This window comes from Geotrypetes seraphini, chromosome 2 (genome assembly GCF_902459505.1).
Source record: "Geotrypetes seraphini chromosome 2, aGeoSer1.1, whole genome shotgun sequence".
Classification (NCBI taxonomy): domain Eukaryota; kingdom Metazoa; phylum Chordata; class Amphibia; order Gymnophiona; family Dermophiidae; genus Geotrypetes; species Geotrypetes seraphini.
Window position 1 is genome coordinate 381,576,355 of NC_047085.1, and position 14,557 is coordinate 381,590,911.

The 14,557-nt window shown below is 45.1% G+C and overlaps 1 protein-coding gene across 1 annotated transcript in view; it reads right to left on the reverse strand.

Moving 5' to 3' along the window:
- The window catches only part of KCNH8 (potassium voltage-gated channel subfamily H member 8), a 346,041-nt gene extending 332,205 nt beyond the window's left edge, over nucleotides 1-13,836 (reverse strand). The window contains exons 1-2 of the mRNA XM_033930671.1: nucleotides 13,686-13,836; nucleotides 9,508-9,741 (exon numbers count right to left, since the gene is read on the reverse strand). Coding sequence (XP_033786562.1) covers nucleotides 9,508-9,637 — 130 coding nt within the window. The 5' untranslated portion in view covers nucleotides 9,638-9,741; nucleotides 13,686-13,836. The remainder of the gene's footprint in view (nucleotides 1-9,507; nucleotides 9,742-13,685) is intronic.
- Nucleotides 13,837-14,557: the final 721 nt, after the last annotated feature.

Sequence of the window (14,557 nt, forward strand, 5' to 3'; positions counted from 1 at the left end):
TGAGAGGACAGGAAAAGGACAAGGATAGTGAGGACTTGTGATGTGCAAAGGAAAGGGAAAGGGAACATGAGTGGGGAGAGTGAGTATGAGAATCAGAAAGTGAATTGGAGCCATAAGTAGAGGAACAGAGAAAGGAAATAGAAACATATAAGAAGTGAGGTAGTGAGAATAGAGAGGTGCCCTCAGGAGGCACATGCAGGAAAGAACTAAGAAGCATGTGCTCCTTGTTTGTACGATGTGTCGCACACCACCCAGAGAGGGATTCGATCAGGTAGCAAAGCTAGTGAGATCACCTGCTTGGGAGGGGCTACAGCCAGCCAGCCAGGAGCAGCAGGTGAGGGGCTAGAGTTAAATAGCATGAGAGATGGGAGTAGGAGAGGTAAGTCTGCATTCATTCCTGAAAAAGCAGAGGAAAGCATTTATTTTAAAATGTAGGCTGGACCAAAAGGGAACAGGGCTAAGACACAGAGCAGACAGGAACAGAAGAGCTTACAGTGTATGACTAACCAGTTTGAAGTCACTCCATAAGAACATAAGAATTGCCGCTGCTGGGTCAGACCAGTGGTCCATCGTGCCCAGCAGTCTGCTCACACGGCAGCCCCCCAGGTCAAAGACCAGTGCTCTAAATGAGTCCAGCCTCACCTGCGTACGTTCCAGTTTAGCAGGAACTTGTCCAACTTTGTCTTGATTCTCTGGAGGGTATTTTCCCCTATAACAGACTCTAGAAGAGCATTCCAGTTTTCTACCACTCTCTGGGTGAAGAACTTCCTTACGTTTGTACGGAATCTATCCCCTTTCAACTTTAGAGAGTGCCCTCTCGTTCCCTCTACCTTGGAGAGGGTGAAAAATCTGTCTTTATCTGCTAAGTCTATTCCCTTCAGTATTTTGAATGTTTCGATCATGTCCCCTCTCAGTCTCCTCTTTTCAAGGGAGAAGAGGCCCAGTTTCTCTAATCTCTCACTGTACGGCAACTCCTCCAGCCCCTTAACCATTTTAGTCGCTCTTCTCTGGACCCTTTTGAGTAGTACCGTGCCCTTCTTCATGTATGGCGACCAGTGCTGGATGCAGTACTCCAGGTGAGGGCACACCATGGCCCGGTACAGTGGCATGATAACCTTCTCCGATCTCTTCGTGATCCCCTTCTTAATCATTCCTAGCATTTTGTTCGCCCTTTTTGCCACCGCCGTGCATTGCGCAGACGGCTTCATCGACTTGTCGATCATAACTCCCAAGTCTCTTTCCTGGGAGGTCTCTCCAAGTACCGCCCCGGACATCCTGTATTCGTGCATGAGATTTTTGTTACCGACATGCATCACTTTACACTTATCCACATTGAACCTCATTTGCCATGTCGATGCCCATTTCTCAAGCTTGATTATGTCACGTTGCAGATCTTCGCAATCCCCCTGTGTTTTCACTACTCTGAATAACTTCGTATCGGCCGCAAATTAAATCACTTCACTTGTCGTACCAATGTCCAGATCGTTTATAAAGATGTTAAACAGCATGGGTCCAAGCACCGAGCCTTGCGGCACCCCATTGGTGACGCTCTTCCAGTCCAAGTATAGTCCATTTACCCCCACTCTGTTTCCTATGCTCCACGTGAGTATTTAACCCTCGATTCCATAGCTCGCAATTTTCTGAAGTAGTCGTTCATGTGGAACCTTGTCAAACGCCTTCTGAAAATCCAGATATACAATGTAGACTGGGTCGCCCTTGTCTATCTGCCTGTTTATTCCCTCGAAGAAGTGCAGCAAGTTTGGTAAACAAGATCTTCCTTTGCTGAAACCGTGCTGACTGGTCCTCATCAGACCATGTCCGTTCAGATGATCAATGATGCAATCCTTTATCAGCGCCTTTACCATCTTTCCTGGTACCGAGGTCAGACTCACCAGTCTGTAGTTTCCCGGATCTCTCTTTGAACCTTTTTGAAGATCGGCGCAACATTCACCACCTTCCAGTCTTCTGGAATCTTTACCGATTTGATCGACAGATTGGCTATTAGTTGAAGCAGTTCAGCTATAGTGCCTTTCAGTTCCTTGATGACCCTCGAATGGTTGCCATCCGGTCCTGGGGATTTATCGCTCTTAAGCCTATCGATCTGCCTGCATACCTCTTCTAGACTAACCGTCAACCCTGTCAGTTTCCCCTCGTCATTTCCAGCATATAGCCTGATGGGTTCCGGTATGTTGTGTATATCCTCTTAGGTAAATATAGACGCAAAAAAATGTGTTCAGGAGGAAAGAGGAGGCCATTCAGGACCGAGGCCCAGTTTGAAAGACCTGCGACTTGTACTTTAAGGGAGCTAACCAACAACCCCTTGTCTAGCCCAGCCTGTTAAGAGTCCAGAACCACAGAAACCAGGCATGCACCATTGCTGAAATATTTTCCAAGCCTTGGTGCAGGCCACTACCGCAGCAGGCCTTAGAGTAGAGGGTAGAAACAACTACCATCGAGTATCCTTTCTTTGCTAGGGCTGCACGCTGAAGAGCCATGCTGTAAGCCCAAAGTGATCCTAATCCTCTATAGCAGGGGTCTCAAAGTCCCTCCTTGAGGGCCGCAATCCAGTCGGGTTTTCAGGATTTCCCCAATGAATATGCATGAGATCTATGTGCATGCACTACTTTAAATGCATATTCATTGGGGAAATCCTGAAAACCCGACTGGATTGCGGCCCTCAAGGAAGGACTTTGAGGTCCCTGCTCTATAGGAACTGGAACCTGACTGAGTAGATCCAAAGGAACTGGTAACTTGAAGCACCTGTCCCTCTGGAGGCGAACAAAATCTGTGTAACATGGACGACGTGGCCAATCTGGGGCCACGAGAACCACAGGACCTGGATGATTTTCTATTTGGTGGATGATTCAGCCTATTATGGACCACTGAGGGAACACATATAACAGCCCCTCCTCTGGCCATGGTTGAACCATGGCATCCAGCTCGGAACATTTGGGCTCGAATCATCAGCTGTAGAAGTGTTTTACTTTCTTGTTTGTGGCTGAGGCCATGAGATCCAAGACCAGGCAATCCCAGAGAATACCTTCTAAGACAATGACTATTCCCTGGATCCAAAGTCCACCAGCTGAGATAATTAGCTTTTACATTCTCCACTCTAGCTACATGAGCTGCTGAGAGAGCCAAGAGTTGAGCAGACTTGTTGTTTTTTTTAGGTTGTTATTACCTGTAGCAAAATTTAGTGTATGCCTTGGCAATGTTAGGCCATCAATCGGATGACTCATTTTAATAGTAATGAGGTCATTTGCATTGCAGATGCAGAGAATATACGAATGGAAGGAAAACCACATGGTGAGCCATTAAGAGTAGAAATGTCTGTTTCAGACTTTAAGTCCAAATTAAAAACCTACCTGTTCAAGGACAGTTTACAACATTTAACCATCCTGTTAAGGATGCAATCCTTTTGAATCTGATTGATTTACCTGCTACCAGTTTCTTTTTCTAATGCTCGTTCCACTTGTACTTTCTTTATAAACAATGTAGTTCTACCATTTCCCTCTTGTACCAGTTCGTCTGTTTTTCCTGTTAAGTCCTCGTACGACAAACCTCCACTGTACTTTGTACTTTTACATATGTGTACTCAGTGGTGTACCTAGCATATGTAAATAGCCGCTGGTAACCCAGATGTGATGAAAAACCAATGTATGATAGAGTAAACACTTTCAACACTGAATATGAAGATGTCCAAAAATGTAAGACAGGAACAGCATAGACCTAACTCAATCCAAAAAAATGAAGAAAAAAGCCTTATAAAGGGCCCTCCCACCTCACCAAAACGGCTCAAAAAGGTGGTCGAGCGTTCACCTCACTGGCAAAAAACCTTCATTATGTGATAAAGTCCTCTATTATTTAATTTTCGTTGGCACATTACAGCACAACATAAGACTTTATCACATAATGAAAGTTTTTTGCAAGTGACGTGAACGCTCAACCACCTCTTTGAGTCGTTTTGGTGAGGTGGGAGGGCCCTTTCTGAGGCTTTTTCCTTCATTTTTTGGATTGAGTTAGGTCTATGCTGTTCCTGTCTTACATTTTTGGACATCTTCACATTCAGTGTTGAAAGTGTTTACTCTATCGTACCTAGCATATGTGACACCCGGGGCCCATCATTTTTTGGCACCCCCCATCTGTACGAAAAACATGATTTTTAGTAACAAGCCACACGTCACACATGAGTACCTAGGAAAAGGCAGCATCTTACATACTTCAGTGAGCAGTACAACATCAATACACCCATTGTAAAACTAAACAAGCCATACTAGTACAGATCAATCCTACACCGTCAATCCTAACAGAAAATCATGTCTTCTAACACACAGAACACAGAAAACACCTTCGCCTAGTATGGAATGTCATCACAAACTAACCCCTCCCCCTTTTACAAAACTGTAGTGTGGATTTTAGCCATGGTGGTAACAGCTCTGACGCTCATGGAATTCTGAGCATCAGAGCTGCTACTACCACGGCTGGCGCTAAAAAACACTCCACAGTTTTGTAAAAGGGGGGATAAAATAGAAATACATAGACAAAGGTTAAATTGAACCAGCAAGAAGCTGGACTCTGCATACAATGCAACACCACAGAAACAGTGACACATGAAGCAACAAATAAATAGAAAATTTTTGTTCTATCTTTGTCTTCTCTGGTTTCTACTTTCCTCATCTTCTTGTTACTCTCTTCCTTCCACCCACTGTCTGCCATCTCTCTGCCCCTATATGGCATCTTCTCTCCTTCTATGTCCCTTCCAGAAACTGTATGACTCCCCCTTCCATCTCTCCTTTCATCCCCATTGGTCTGGCATCTCTCTCTTCTCCTTCCCTCTCCCACACCTCTCTTCTGCAATCCCTTTCTTCCCTCATTTTCCTTTTCAATTTATTTTCTGCATCCATCTAGATTACGTTCTTACTACCCTCTCATCAATTTCTTTTTTTTAACTGTCTACCTACAGCTCGCCACCTCTTTCCTCAACCCTTCCAGTATCTAACTATATCCTCTTCCCTCAATCCAGCATGTGACATTTTTTCTTTCTCCTCCCCACTTCTTTCCAGCGTCTGTTACCCCTCTCCCTCCACTTCCATTCAGTCTGCCCCCTCTCCCCCACACTTTCATTCAGTGTCTGTCCCTCCTCTTCCCCCCCTTCCATTGTATTTGTCCCTCCTCTCCTCCACACTTCCACTCAGTGTCTGTCCCTCCTATCCATAGTAACATAGTAACATAGTAGATGACGGCAGATAAAGACCCAAATGGTCCATCCAGTCTGCCCAACCTGATTCAATTTAAATTTTTCTTTTCTTTTTTTAAATTTTTCTTCTTAGCTATTTCTGGGCAAGAATCCAAAGCTTTACCCGGTACTGTGCTTAGGTTCCAACTGCCAAAATCTCTGTTAAGACTTACTCCAGCCCATCTACACCCTCCCAGCCATTGAAGCCCTCCCCTGCCCATCCTCCACCAAACGGCCATACACAGACACAGACCGTGCAAGTCTGCCCAGTAACTGGCCTAGTTCAATATTTAAAATTATTTTCTGATTCTAAATCTTCTGTGTTCTTCCCACGCTTCTTTGAACTCAGTCACAGTTTTACTCTCCACCACCTCTCTCGGGAGCGCATTCCAGGCATCCACTACCCTCTCCGTAAAGTAGAATTTCCTAACATTGCCCCTGAATCTACCACCCCTCAACCTCAAATTATGTCCTCTGGTTTTACCATTTTCCTTTCTCTGGAAAAGATTTTGTTCTACATTAATACCCTTCAAGTATTTGAACGTCTGAATCATATCTCCCCTGTCTCTCCTTTCCTCTAGGGCAGGGGTGTCCAATGTCGGTCCTCGAGGGCCGCAATCCAGTCGGGTTTTCAGGATTTCCCCAATGAATATGCATGAGATCTATTAGCATACAATGAAAGCAGTGCATGCAAATAGATCTCATGAATATTCATTGGGGAAATCTTGAAAACCCGACTGGACTGCGGCCCTAGAGGACCGACATTGGACACCCCTGCTCTAGGGTATACATATTCAGGGCTTCCAGTCTCTCCTCATACATCTTCTGGCGCAAGCCTCCTATCATTTTTGTCGCCCTCCTCTGGATCGCCTCAAGTCTTCTTACGTCTTTCGCTAGATACGGTCTCCAAAACTGAACACAATACTCCAAGTGGGGCCTCACTAATGACCTGTACAGGGGCATCAACACCTTCTTCCTTCTACTGACTACGCCTCTCTTTATACAGCCCAGCATCCTTCTGGCAGCAGCCACTGCCTTGTCACACTGTTTTTTCGCCTTTAGATCTTCGGACACTATCACCCCAAGGTCCCTCTCCCCGTCCGTGCATATCAGCTTCTCTCCTCCCAGCACATACGGTTCCTTCCTATTATTAATCCTCAAATGCATTACTCTGCATTTTTTTGCATTGAATTTTAGTTGCCAGGCATTAGACCATTCCTCTAACTTTTGCAGATCCTTTTTCATATTTTCCACTCCCTCTTCAGTGTCTACTCTGTTACAAATCTTGGTATCATCTGCAAAAAGGAACACTTTTCCTTCTAACCCTTCAGCAATGTCACTCACATACATATTGAACAGGATTGGCCCCAGCACCGAACCCTGAGGGACTCCACTAGTCACCTTTCCTTCCTTCGAGCGACTTCCATTAACCACCACCCTCTGGCGTCTGTCCGACAGCCAGTTTCTGACCCAGTTCACCACTTTGGGTCCTAACTTCAGCCCTTCAAGTTTGTTCAACAGCCTCCTATGAGGAACTGTATCAAAGGCTTTGCTGAAATCCAAGTAAATTACATCTAGCATATGTCCTCGATCCAGCTCTCTGGTCACCCAATCAAAAAATTCAATCAGGTTCGTTTGGCACGATTTACCTTTTGTAAAGCCATGTTGCCTCGGATCCTGTAACCCATTAGATTCAAGGAAGTACACTATCCTTTCTTTCAGCAACACTTCCATTATTTTTCCAACAACTGAAGTGAGGCTCACCGGCCTGTAGTTTCCTGCTTCATCCCTGTGACCACTTTTATGAATAGGGACCACATCCGCTCTCCTCCAATCCCCAGGAATCACTCCCGTCTCCAGAGATTTGTTGAACAAGTCTTTAATAGGACTCGCCAGAACCTCTCTGAGCTCCCTTGGTATCCTGGGATGGCCCCACACTTCCATTCAGCGTCTGTCCCTCCTCTCCCCCACACTTCCATTCAGTGTCTGTCCTCCTCTCTCTACTCCTTCCATGTACTGTTCACCCTCTGTCTCGCCCCTTCCATTCTCTGCCCTTTCTGCCCTTTCCATCCAGTGTCTCTGCCCACTCTCTCTTCCATATGGTATCTTCCCTCCTTCTCCTTTGTACATGATTCATTTCAGCTTCACCACCTCTCCATTTTTCTGTCTCCCTATGCTCTGGAATCTCTCTTTTCTCCTTTCCTTCCTTCCCATTCCACCCCATGGTCTGGCATCTCTATCTCTTTCCCTCCCCCATGCCCTGGCATCTCTTTCCTTCCATGCTCTGGCATCTCTTCTCCCTCTGGTCTGGCATTTGTTTCCTGTCTCTCCCAATGCCCTGGCATATTTCTCCTCTCCTTCCAACTCCCCCTCCCCCTCCATTATCTGGCATCTCCTCTCCTTCCTTTCTCTCCTTCCTTCCTTCCTTTCCCATGGTCTGGCATCTGTCTCCTTCCCCCCCATGCCCTGGCATCTCTCCCTCCCTCTCCATGGTCTGGTATCTCTTTTCCTTTCCTTCCCTCCCATGGACTTGGCATCTCTTGTGCCTCTCCCTTTTCCTTCTCCCTCCTTCTGTGTCAGCATGCCCCCTATCTACCTACTACTACAATATCCAGAACCTCATTTTTCTTCTTATTGCATCCACCCCGTGACCAGCATCTCCCACCTATCTTTCTACTCACATCATGTCTGTTTTTTTCCCTTCACCCTACAACCTCCATGTCCAGCATCTTCCTGTGTTCCTTTTTTCTTCCTTATCTGATTTAGCAGCTTTCTTCCCTTTCCTGAGCCAGCCAACCCACCATCTTCCCACATCCCATTTCAGTACCTCCCCTCTTTTCTCCAACTTAATAGGCCTGAATGGTATATAAGTTCCTCAGAGTGTTCCAGTGCTGCTGCAAGACTGGAGGTGATTCTTAGCTGCCATTAGCCCTGCCTTCGGCTGCGCCGGTAACCGGCTATCGCTTCCCCTCCCGTGCTAAAGCCTGCCTCCTTCCTTCCCTCCCTACAGCGCCAAAATGGTGAGGGGGGAGCTGCAAGGTCCAGAATCACCCTCCCTATTCTCAGGTCCGGCATTAGGGGATGGCAAGGGGCCCCGCGATCCAGGCAGCTCTCTTACTTGCCATCAGCCCTGCCTTCGGCTGCGCCGGTAAAGCTAAACTTGATGGTAAAAGAGAGACACCGTGGGACTTTTCCACTTGCCTGCATCGCTCGTTGTTCTGCTGCTCTCAATCCCGCCCCTCAAAAACAGGAAGTCACTTCAGAGGGGGCAGGATCGAGAGTGGCAGAACTTCGAGCGATGCAGGCAAGTGGAAAAGTCCCGCGGCGTCTCTCTTTGCTTTTACCATCCAGTTTAGCTTTACCGGCGCAGCCGAAGGCAGGGCTGTTGGCAGCTAAGAGAGCTGCCTGGATCGCGGTGCCCCTTGCCATCCCCTAATGCTGGCCCTGAGAATAGGGAGGGTGATTCCAGTCCTGGTGGCCCCCCCTGACCATTTCGGTGCTGTAGGGAGGGAAGGAGGGAGGCAGGCTTTAGTGCGGGAGGGGAAGCAATCGCCGGTCCCTTGTCCCCTCGCACAGCTTCGGGATGTTGTCCCTGAAAACGGGACATTTTGGCGTCCCAAAGCGGTGGGTTGGGACAACGGGACGGTTGGTCACCTTAAGTAAGGAGGGCGGCAGTAAGGAGGGAGGGAGTACGATGGGAACCGGGCAGGCTGTGCACCCTCCCTAAGGCTGCACCCGGGGCAGATCGCCCCCCTCTTGGTACGCCACTGTGTGTACTTTTAATAATGGTTGAACACCGCCTTGAATTTAATTTGGCGGTATAACAAGATTTTAATAAACTTGAAACTTTGTACATCGGGTCAGCAAATTCGGTCAGTTGCTAAATCAGTGAAACTGGTTTAGCGACTATTGCTAGACCTATACAAGTACACATTTATGTTCTAAAATACCAATTTACATGTGCTGACACTTAGATGTTTTTGTTGATGTTTTAGATGCTGATGTGTGTAAAATAGATGCTGTTGCATGTAGCCAGTAGATACATATGACTTTTTGCATGTATTTTAGAAAAGGCTCTACATCAGTAGATCATTTTTAAAAATACTGCAGGAAATCTACATGTCCAAACCTGAATGTCTTGATTCTGATTTCTATATTCTATCTAAAATGGGACTGCAGCAGTACATACCAATAAAAACAACCTTTTCAACTTGACAACCAGGTGACATCCTTTTAGGTCTAAAAATATTCAGTTAAAAAAAGCAACTTACCATTTTTCTTATAAAACAAGATTTCTCCTTTAAATTCACTCTTGTCCTCCAGTGACATTTCTATTTCAAGTGTCATCTGTTCATTTGTTTCAGCACCACATAAAAATTTACAGCTGCAGCTCTTTTGCATGACTTCGGTTCGGGCAAATCCAGCAAGCTCGCAGAAGCCATCTGAACAGTACACTATGGGAAATCCCTTAGCCACCTGAGCATTTGCAAGGATGAAGTTACTGTCTGTAGAGGAACACAGAAACAAGACAAAAATCATTTTGTATGAAAACTACAATGAATATAATATCTAAGAAACTATATTAATATAAATATAAACATCCTGTAATTAACAGTGCCATACAAACTAAAAAGCCACAGTAACTACAGAAATATATGTGGTGAACCAAAATTATGTTGATAAAGAGCTGGATTCAGTAAATTGTGCCCAAATATGGGCGCCCAAAGTGTGCTCTAGGATGAGTGTTCTTTATAGAATAATATTGGTCACAGAATTTCACACCTAGATTTGAGTGCAATGACTTACACCACTGAAACCAGATATAAATCCTGGCATGCAAGTTGGGATACAATTTTCTGGAAAATCCCTGCCCGACCATGTAAACACTCCTATGATTCCATGAGCGAGGGTGGGCTTGGGGCCCAGACAAAAGGATATCAAGCAGCAGGCTGTTAGGAAGGAGGGGGTTCCTAATCAGTTCATAGGTGAAGGAGAAATCAAATGCAAAACTAGACCTTGAATAAAGGAATGTCCTCTGTTGCCTGCTCCTGCAGGACCATTGCGGGTACTACAATCTATCAAAAAGGTAATACCTTCTCTTAGCTGTGGTCTGCCAACCCGATCAGAAAAACAGCTCACCACCTGGTTTTCTGCACGATCGCTCATTCCCCAAAGCTGATTAATATTAAAGTGCCATGTAAACTAAAATGGCTTCCCAATGCACTAAATTTTTTTTTTTTTTTAGCAATATAAATAGCTTTATTTTATCTTTTTAAAACAAATGCTTACTGCCAAACAATTTAAATATCTTTCTTTTTTTTAATATCTTTATTCATTTTCAACTCCTGACAGAGAGGTAATAGATAGATGTTAAACAGACCACCTGATAATGCTGAACTCTGAGATACCCCACTCATAGTTAGTAGAATGCTTTTTTGTTTTGGGGGGCCCACAAGCTTCACCCCAGAGCCTGCCCAATCTCTGCCTCAGACTCCACTCCCATAATAGTACTAATTGTAATACAATTTTTCCATTCATTTATCATATATACACACAATATAATCTTATTAACAATACAAAATGGCTAATCACAAAATTAAACTACACAAAGCACACTGTACGTATGCTTCTCAACATTCATTCCTACCAGAACACAGATAACCCCTATGCAAACACGTGATCATAAATTAAAAGTACTAATATATATAAACAAAACCCTAAGATTCAAAACTCTGCATGCAGTACAACCCCAGAGAAATAGAAACAAATGCATTTCTTCCTGAACAGTGCAAAACATAGACAGCAGATGGAAATTCCCAAAATTGGCACAATTCAATCACTAAATTGAAAATAAAATCATTTCATCTACCTTTGTTATCTGGTGATTTTGGTTTTCAAACTATCTTTCCCAGTCTCCGGCTGCACTTCATTCTGACTGTGCTCTTAACTGTGTATCCAGGGACACCTTATCAGTTTGCTATTTTTCTCTCCTTCACTTTATGCCATACATACATCTTTGATCCAAACAGACCGGGGATTTTAAATTACAGTCCACTTGAGGGGGCAATACTTTCAAAATAGAACAAAACACAAAAGACCCCCCTCTCATCAATACTGGGCAAGTTTCTCAAATAATATCATAATATAACATTTAAAGGCTTTTAAATATTTAAATGTGCTCATAAGCTCTTCAGCAAGGCGCCACAGCAGCGGTACAATGTCGCTGGAAAGATGCATTTCGTTTTGACGTGATGGTGGGAGAAAACGGTTATGAACGGGAGAGGGAGCCTTGATAAAGCCCTTGAGTTGCATGGGTGAAACATGTTGGGTGATTGATGTTTCTACCCTCCCGATTAGCGTCGAATCTACAAGCTAAGTACTTTTAGCATATATATATTTATTCAAAAAATTTCTAAAAAATTAATATTTGCGATACATGCACACATGAAATATAGATGGGTCCAATGACGAATGGGAGCATAAAGCCCCACACAATGAGATGGTTTGAGTGTGTGGTGGCCCGCTGAGGACCTTAAAATCGTGAAGTTATATAGAATGAAGTATGGTAAATCAGTGAGATAACATCTTACTGAAGCTGAAGCTGGCTGTTACATGAGAATATTCTTCATTCAAATCCATTATAGTTAGTGCCTAGCTTTTCATTATATGAATTTTAACCATAACACATCGCATGGAGCATGTATATTAGTGTCTATACTCGACTGCAAGATAAAACTAAATAATTTTATTCTGTTATTTTAACTGCATTATTCTATGTGTTCATGTCCTATTATGGTTTCTTCAAGTTTGAATACGATGTCTTTTTTAAATAGTTTAAAGACAATAGACTGTTTTCAGTCCAATTCTTTATATGTGAGGTTGCAAACCATTGGTATGTATAATGTCTTCTCATCATTACATTGTGTCACATATCTCTTCATGTTTTCAAAATCAGACACGTACCATGGTTTCTTCACCTGTACAGCATCTCTCTTTTCCTCCTTTCCTACCCCCTAGCCCCTGCATTTGTTCTTCCCAACTCTCTCCCAGTATGTACAGTATCTGTCTTCCCAACCCTGAGCATCTGTCCTCCCTGCCTTCCCAACTTCCAACTCCCTACCCCCTACACCCAGCCTCTCCATCAGGCTCTGCACCCAGCCCCCTTCCCTCCCTCCCTCCCTCTCTCACCTGTCAGGCTCTGCACCTAGCCCCCTTCCCTCTCTCCTTTGTCAGGCTCTTCACCCGTGGATTCGGGTTTCTTTTGCCACTCAGCGGCAATGAGGAGGAACATGCTTTGGCGCTCCTGCTTAGCACTGAGCAGCTTGTTGACTGGCTCCCATGAATTCTCATGATTTGCAAGAATTTGCAGGAGCCAAAGTGCATTCCTGCTCGTTGCCGCTGAGTGGCAGAAGAAACTTGATCCTGCGGGTGAAGAGCCTGACAGGGGAGGGAGGGAAGAGGGCTGGGGCAGTGCCAATTTTTGGGGAGGCCATGGCCCCTGTGGTCCCCCCATTCCGATGCCTATGACTCCACTAATAAGGGTGGACCAGTCAGAATGACCTTGACCCACTTCTACACAAAAAGTCCTATCAGACAGAAAAGGATCTCAGCCTCAACATTAAAATCTGGTGATTCACTGTATCAAATGCAAATAATATATCCAAAAAGATCATGAAGAAACAATCTCCATGATCAAGACCCTTACATATGAAGTCCAATGCGGATACTAACAATAACTCGGTAGAATGTTTAGGTCCAAACTCAAACTGACAATCATCCAGCCTCACCTGCGTACTGTGGCCGGGCCGGTTCCTAGGTTGGTGGGAAGCCGGGCCCAGACCACAAGTAGATTTAATGTAGCGCCTTTTATGTGGCTGGTGAAAAGGAAAACCCGGAAACGGATCTTCTGAGAACAAAAGTGCAAGTTTATTAAAGTTTCTTTAAAGAAAAAAAATTAGCTTGGAATAAACATTCAGCTTTGCACATTCTGAAAATTCAAACAATGCTCAAGTCCTTAGGCTTTACCTGGAGCCTCCAGGCTCATTATTCAATGTAAGTCCAAACAAACTGAGGCACAAAAGAAAAAACCACAAAAGTTTGGCTTTCTGCTGAATACCTCTGGTTGGGGAAGCCGTTCCCCGCAGAAAACCACATCAATTTCCTTCCTTTCCAGGTCTCAAGAAGGCACCTCAAAGTTGCTGGTAATGCTTTCTTTTCCTCATACAGCAATTTACTTCTGCCCTCCTCTAGCAGGGCTTGGTTCAGGATTCCTAATCCTGGACTGGATTCTTGGGGAACGTTAGCATGAACTCTCAGTCGTACTCTTCCCCTATCTCCATGTCCTCTCCAAGTTCACCTTCTTCACTAATACTGTTCATATCATAATTCAAAGGTTCCTGGCTCAGACTATTCCCCCACCCGGCATCCTCAGACACTGCCTGCCAATTACCTCCTTGCCTGGGGGTCAGGTCTGTACTGACCGTGTCTGCTTTTGGCCATTCTCTGGACTTTGCTCTCCAAGGTTGGTCCACCACAGTGAGATACCTCCCCGGGCTCTCAATTCCCCTCCTGCTAGGTTGTTTCCAGGATGGGGTCCTGGCTTGAGGCACCACCCCTCCCTGGTAGCTGCAAGCTTTCCTTGCTGAGTGCTGATTAGCAGTAGCTTCACCTGTGCTTCCTGATTGCTCCCTTTCAAGTGGTGTCAGAGGTTTTTTAACTTGCCTTTCCTGAGGGCTAGCCCCACCCCCTCCTGGGTTGGACCTTAGTTTCCCTACCTGAGGAAAGGAGCCATAGGGAGAGTAATTAGTGTCAACTGCCCTCCTCCTCTGACTCTTGGGCTTTGCTATGGCCCGATTTCCCTCTTCCCTTCCTGGTTGTGTTGGCTGGCCCCGTTCCGGGCCAGGTTTTCTCGGGCTCAGGACAGGGTGTATGCTGGGTTTTGTAGTTCTTGGCACTGGGACAGGAGCTTCCCTGTCACAGTACGTTCCAGTTTAGCAGGAACTTGTCCAACATGGTCTTGAATCCCTGGAGGGTGTTTTCTCCTATAACAGACTCCAGAAGAGCATTCCAGTTTTCTACCACTCTCTGGGTGAAGAAGAATTTCCTTACGTTTGTATGGAATCTATCCCCTTTCAACTTTAGAGAGTGCCTGTAGGGGTGTTTCCTTATTTGCACTGAAGGTTAGGCCTCTATGACATCATTAAGCCTGATCCATTGTCTGCAAGAAATCTTTCCAGCATGAACCTTGCAAGAAGAGAAAGAAGAACACATCTTTGCTATTTCTGCCTGATGCATTCTGGGTATGTACCAGAACTGTATTCT